Here is a 6831-nt window from a genome sequence, read left to right on the forward strand (position 1 = left end):
GTGATTCCCACAATAAATCAAAACAAGTTGTTTCGATTTATCCTTAATTTTGTTCCCATATTGTTTCGAATTGAGCTCATTCAAACTACAATTCAAAAATTCTACCCCACCAAATCCCAGAAAAAACCTCAACCCAAAGACTCCAACATTTGGATACTCTGCTGATGGCGGATAACCCGGATCGTCTTTATGCTTGGACGGCGTTGCCCATATTGCTGGTATCATCAATGAAGAGGTTAATGCATACATTTTTTTTTTCGAAAATAGGATTAGATGTTTTATTCTTTTTTTTTTTTGTCTCTTTTAACGTTAGTCACAATTTACAATTTTTAAACTAGATAAAGTAGTTAGAGTAGTGACTTATTAGTTTATAGAGATTTGATGGGACAAGTTCTAATTTAGATAGTGATTATAAATAACTAGAAGAGTATGAGTAGCGAAGATAATGAGTAGTGAAACTTAGTTAGAGTAAGAGTAGTGATTGGAGTCTATGTTGTGATTTGGGTTGTTATTAAAAAAAGTATGGGTAATGACCTGCTGTTTTATTTAGAATTCATGTGACGTCAATATTGTCAGTGATAAACTTGTTAGTGATCCAAGATTGTACGATCCTGTACATTAAATCAATTTTTTTTATTAATATTAAACTTATTTTATTAGCCCTAGTTGGATGAATATATAATTTTATTTTGTATTTCAACCCGTAATATTATTTGGTTGCGTTTATAGTATTCTTTGGATTAACATATGCATTAGTTGATATTGTTATAGAAATATGTTTTGATGTGGTCCTAAGAGACAATTTGTTATCTTATTTATAAAGCCCCACCGATGTATCACGAGCATGAGACGGTAGCAAGGTATGCGTCTGGATGAGAGAATCGTTCCGTACTTGCAGATGGCCGGTTTATACTATCTTTTGAGACTGTACGAGACTTGGTTTAAGTTGGATGAGCCATTAGTGAGTACATTCATGGAGCGATGGCATCCGGAGACGCACACGTTTCATATGCCGTTCGGGGAGTGCACGATGACCTCGGCAAAACTCTCGACGACAATGGAACAGAACTTGCAAATCTTCGTCACTCCCTATGACGAATCAATCGTATTTCACATCATCCTGCAAACTGAAATTGAAATTCTATAAAATAACTTCTCAACCAGTTTCACGCCTTACAACTCCAGTTTTTGGATTATAAAATTCAAGAACTCAGTGAAGCTCGTTGAAGGTTTCAGGAAAACACTAAGTGGATCCTTACTTCGGAATGCGTTTTTTTCTTAATCGACCATCTATAGTACACCAATACTAAAAAACCATTCTCACTAGCCATTGTGTTTCACTACCATAAGAAATTCACGTTCAGATCATATTTATATAGGTTGGCCTCACACTAAATCAAATTTTCTAAATTCGATTTATATATATATAACTCAATACATAGTAAATCGAATTGGAATGTTTTGATTTACTATGAACAACGAAACTGCCTAATTCGATGCAGACAGATTCGAATTACTAGCAACCAGAAACTATGGATAAATCGAATTATACTCATTTGATTTACTAGGGTTGACAACATGCATACATAAATTGAATCAATCCAATTCGATATGCATGAAATTCTTGTAAATTAACACATAGTCATTCGATTTACATAAAAAACGTCCATTAAATTATTTTGCTAGAATTGAACTTTTTTCTAAATCTAAATTGGGGTTTGTTTGTTTAAATTTTTTTCGGTGTCATTAAATTATTGAAAAAATTAATAAAAAATATATTTTTTAATGTATTTGATAAAAAATAAATAATAAAAATAAAAATATTAAAAAAATAATTTTGTTTATATTTAGATTAAAGTATGTTTTTTGTTTCTAACGTTTGTAATTTTTTTAAAAAATATTTTTAATTTTTAATGGTATTCAATTTTGTTCCTAATATTTTCGATTTATATCAAAATTATTTTTGGATGTTAATTCTATCTAAAATGTTGGAGACAAAATTGAAACCTTTAAGAATAATTTTAAAACAAATCGAAAATATTAAGGACAAAATTAAATAAATAGAAAACATTTGGAATAAAATTCAATAAAATTAAATATTAGAAGTATTTTTAAAAAAATTACAAATCTTAGGAATAAAAAATATATTACCTTTAAATTTATAATTTATATTTTTTTCTAAAAAATATTTTTATATTATTATATTTAAATATAATTATTGAATAAAAAATATTTTAAATAAAATATTTAAATATAAAATTTATTTTTATTTTTCTAAAAAAATTTCTTAAAAAAATCTTTTGGTAGAAATTCATAGAACATAATTAGTGCAGTACTCCACCGTCCACACATGGGATAAAAATACAACGCTGAAAAGACACATACGTCCCTCTTCAAGTCCAGAATGTTCTAGACCACCCATGACGGGACTCAACTCAACTCCAAACCCCATCTTTAACCCCGTCGCAACACCACCACTTCCACCTCGCTGCTACTTCTCAATCTTGATTCTTGAATAGAAGAAAATCTAAAAGCTAAAAACATACCACGAAGAAAATTAAAAGATGTTCGGAGTAGTTTTCCCAAACCGCAGCTTCCCCATAGACATCTCCACCTTCGCCCAAATCGATACCTTCCATTGGGTTCTCGACATGAACACTTTCGTCGGTAAACAATTTTTATTTTTTTTATTTATTTTTGTAAATATAATTAGTAACATTACCAGCTCACTATCCTGCGCACATTAGCGTCCTCTCCATAACAAACAGCTTCACTCTAACATGCGCAGGTGAGGCGTACGATCAAATTCGCGAGGTTTGCATCTTCCTTCTCAACGGCTTTACCCTTCCTCCGGACAAGGCGCTCGCCGTCTACGTCCAGTCGCCGGGATCACCGTTCGTCTTCTGCGGCGCCGTCACGCTTGCTCGCCCCTCCGCCGTGATCTCGTTGCCGTGGCCGGAGCCCGGGGGCGGCGGCCAGCTGCAATTGACGGCGGCGGACGCGCAGCCTCTGTCGGCGAAGATTGGTGTTTCGGTGGAGGACGCGGCGGCGCTGCCGTCGCTGGACGTCGCCGGCGAGCAGCGGATCGAGCGCGTGGCGTTGAAGGTAGGGGAGAATCTATTCAACTTCATGCAGAGTTTTTGCGGTGTTGATGGTTCGAAGCTTGTGGTGCCGATGGATATTTTGGATCGGTGGTTCAAGAAGTTTCAGGAGAGGGCCAAGCGTGACCCTGAGTACTTGAAGGGTTTCGCTTTGTAAGTGTTTCTTAATTGAGAAAAGAGTTCCAATTTCTCCTTTTTTTTTCTAGGGTGCTAGAAATGATAGAGAATGCAAAGCGATAGTGTTTGTGTGAATTGCGATGATAGATTAGATGTAACTCTATGCCTCCATTAAATCAATCCATGGAGATGCCTTTGTGCACTTCAATTACAATTGAGGAGGGGAATTAGTATCTAAATGAAGATGTTGCACCCTTTTTCTTTTTAGATATTTGAATTTGAAATATGTTTTGATCATGTTGACAGAGGCATAGACTGTTAATTGCCGGAAGTTATACGAGAAAAGCTATGTCTGCGGCTAAAGAAAGAACACTTTGCTATTAATGTAGAGTTGATGACAGGGGACTGTGGTCTAAGTCGATGGGTGATGGGTTTAGGATTTGAAGTATGACACCTTTTATTGTTGATGCTTGATGCTGACAAATCATGTTCTAGCTTTTAGCTTGGGTTAAAGAAAAAGCAATGTTGTTGGTTGTACTAGATTCTGAATTCCATTTGAGTGGTAACATTTAGTCTTCACTCTTCTCTTTAACTAATTATGGGATTCCTCATCATGATGGACGCTAGTCAATGGCCATTATTTTTCCCGAAATTATCTTGATTTGATTTCTGATAGTGAGTAGATAATAGGGTTTAAGAATGGGCTGGAACAAGAAGCGAATGTTGGGATAGTTGCTTTTTTAGGAGGCAGACAGAAGATGAAGTAAAAAGTAGATACTTTCAATGTTTGGAATCTTAAAAATGTTACTAAGTTTTGCCCCATTTAGAAGTTACAAGGATGTTTAGAATATCTATCTGGAGGGTTTGTATGTTATTGAACCTTTGGCAAATGGTTAGTTTTCTGTATTAGGCATGCTTTTAATACTTTTGCTGTCTCCTATATGAATGGAATCATAATATGCAATCTTTTAAGATGATCTCATTAATGGATCTCTTCTGCACATATTTTATGGGATTATGGATATTACTACTAGAATGGGTCATGATGCTTGGTAGTTATATAGAGCTCTAATTGTAATACTTGAATTTGATTGCAACAAAACAGAACAGACAGGTCATGTCAGAACATAAGAATTAGTTACTTATGTAGAAGTAGTAGTCATTAGTTGGTTAGACGTGTTGGTCTCTGTGAGCTGTGTATAAGATTGGAATCGTATAGAGAAGCATCAGATGAAGAATTTCATTTGTTTATTTACTCTCTTAATAGTTTCTTTCCTCCTACTTATGATGAATCCATTATGAGTGGCACTTATTTCAATTTGCCTTCATATTGCAAGACCCTATCATGCCTGCACTTGTTGTTAAGAGGTTTTCTTGAATATGTATTCCGGCACCCTTTGCTGTGTTCCTAATTAAAGTAATCATAGATAAGTGACTGTCCTATGAGGCTTCCATTGTCAATGCTCCCCATCCAAGGAGTAATTTCTACTTGATGACAAGTTTCCTTCATGTAACAGTTAGAAATGACAAATTGAATAGTAGTAAGTGCCATCTTTGAGGGAAATGTGCCATTGTGTGTGATAATAAAGATTTTGTTGTTCCATTTAGTTTTTTACCCATAGATATGTATAAGGTAGCATGAAGAACAGTTTTCTTGATGCTAATTTTATCGTGTTACTATCCTGTTCATGTTGAAATAAAATTTTGATCATTACTTTGTTCAAAAATTGAATCTCTAATAAGGTGCAAATAGATTTTGTATGCAAATAATAATATATTAACGTAGTCATAAATTCAAATTTTATCATATGTGAAGAAGTTATAAATGGATTTGTTTCCTTTCTCTTTCTCTCAAACTGAAGGCCGAAATGGTTGCCCTCCTTTTTGGTATAATAGTAGGCCTTCTATTATAGTGATGGTGTAGGCTAGCAGGCCACGAGCTAGCCCATTTATGTCTATCTGTTTTCCCTCGTATTCTACCTTCCTAGTTCTGGGTCTCAATTTTTAATTTACTTGGGCCAACTGAATGTGAGTTGTTGCATTAATTTATTATTAGGCACCCATATGGACTTTAATTTTTATTCCCCTTGAATGGTGTTATGAGTTTCTATTCTAATGACAAACTTTCTTTTTTCTTTTTATTTTTCTATTGGATTTCGTTGGGTGTAATGGATACAGCAATTTTAGTTGTATAAGTTACACAAACCCTTTCTTACGCCATTCTTTTTTAATAATTTTCCCTTTCTTCAATTTGATGTGGTAGAGGTTGGTTATTATTGATTTTATAGTTTTCACCAACTTCAGGTAGTGAGATGGCCATAGATATTAGATACAAGATAGTATCAATGTTTGGGCGTATGTAGAAAAATAATCCACAATTCGTACATACCATTGTCAGGAAGAAATTTCACTTCATTTGGTTACATTTTGTAACATTACAGATATTGATGGGGACCAACAAGAGCCTCTTTTGTTTTATGGTGGGGTGGCTAAATTTGCGTTTAACCAAAATGGATGTAAAATTACATTCACTGAAAATGCATTGGGAATTTTCTTTAAACAAAATTTGCTGAAGAGCTTACGGGAGCCTTTTAAATAGCAGTATGCTTGGATTGGAGAAAAAGAGAAGACAACTTTTAAATAGTGGTATTCCTCAAATTTGATAAATCTCTTGTGACATAATTGTTGAGATTAAGCAATTTTTAAGATGTTTCAGAACCTATTTCTTAATCATGATCAAATCACTTAATATTTAAGTCTTGCAAATTTGGCATATCCCAATATCTAATTCTTTGGAAAAGAAAATTACTTGTAACAAAGAGAAGCCATTAACCATTTAAACATATGTAATAACTACACTTTGTTTTCTTGATTTTTTAATAATTAAATACACACTCAATTGGTAACTTTAGGTTTTAACTATGTAGGTTTTTACAATTTAGCTAGAGATTAGCCATCATTATATTAAACGTTGAATACCTCAATCATAGACCAAAATTGATGCTCAAATTAGATTCAACATTTTAGGGTTTATCCGATAAAATGTCCTAATATGTTCCTTTGAAAAGAAAAGAAAAAAGGAATGGTTCTAATTATGACAACAAATTAAACTAATTATTTGATTGGTCAAGACTTTGAGTGTGGGAAGTTATTACTTATTAAAGTGAGGAGGACTTGACAAGCTAGATGAGTCTTCTTTAGCTAAAATCGTAGCTAGTTGTTATCGTCATAGCCTTAGGAGGACCATCTGATCTTCTGCTACACCCTAGCCTCTAGGGTCCACACTAAAACAAAAATTTGAGGCTGATGATGATCAATTGCGGAATTGCCTTATTCCTTATGCCATTCTCTTCTTCATTCCCTTTAATGATGTCCTTTCCTTTAACTTCTTCATGAGGTAGAGGTTGGTCATTATTATCTATTCGTATTAAATTTTCACCAACCTGAGGGTCTCAAAGGTGGAGGATACTATCAATGTTTGGACGTGTTTTTAGACATACCCCTAAATGGCACATACCATTAACAAGGACAAATCTCACTCGATTTTAATAACAAAAGCCCTTCAATGTTTGGAATCAATACGAGTAATATCATTTTTAATAGAAAGGAATTT

The 6831-nt window shown here is 33.9% G+C and overlaps 1 protein-coding gene across 2 annotated transcripts; it reads left to right on the forward strand.

Moving 5' to 3' along the window:
- Positions 1 to 2316: 2316 nt before the first annotated feature.
- Positions 2317 to 4221, forward strand: LOC112765040 (uncharacterized). 2 transcript variants are annotated; one of them, XM_025810899.2, is made up of 3 exons: positions 2317 to 2667; positions 2789 to 3254; positions 3525 to 4221. In XM_025810899.2, exons 1-3 carry the CDS (start codon positions 2565 to 2567, stop codon positions 3538 to 3540), a joined length of 585 nt encoding a protein of 194 aa, XP_025666684.1. In that variant the 5' UTR covers positions 2317 to 2564; the 3' UTR covers positions 3541 to 4221. The 2 variants fall into 2 exon arrangements, with proteins under 2 accessions (XP_025666684.1, XP_025666686.1); XM_025810901.2 differs by lacking the exon at positions 3525 to 4221 and having other exon boundaries at positions 2335 to 2667; positions 2789 to 3485.
- Positions 4222 to 6831: the final 2610 nt, after the last annotated feature.

Source organism: Arachis hypogaea, chromosome 17, assembly GCF_003086295.3.
Source record: "Arachis hypogaea cultivar Tifrunner chromosome 17, arahy.Tifrunner.gnm2.J5K5, whole genome shotgun sequence".
NCBI lineage: Eukaryota > Viridiplantae > Streptophyta > Magnoliopsida > Fabales > Fabaceae > Arachis > Arachis hypogaea.

Excerpts from the sequence above, each read along its gene's own strand:
- LOC112765040 (XM_025810899.2), top strand. The coding sequence starts at position 2,565 with ATGTTCGGAGTAGTTTTCCCAAACCGCAGCTTCCCCATAGACATCTCC. Across the intron at positions 2,668-2,788 it reads CGACATGAACACTTTCGTCG|GTGAGGCGTACGATCAAATT; the intron begins GTAAACAATTTT and ends TAACATGCGCAG.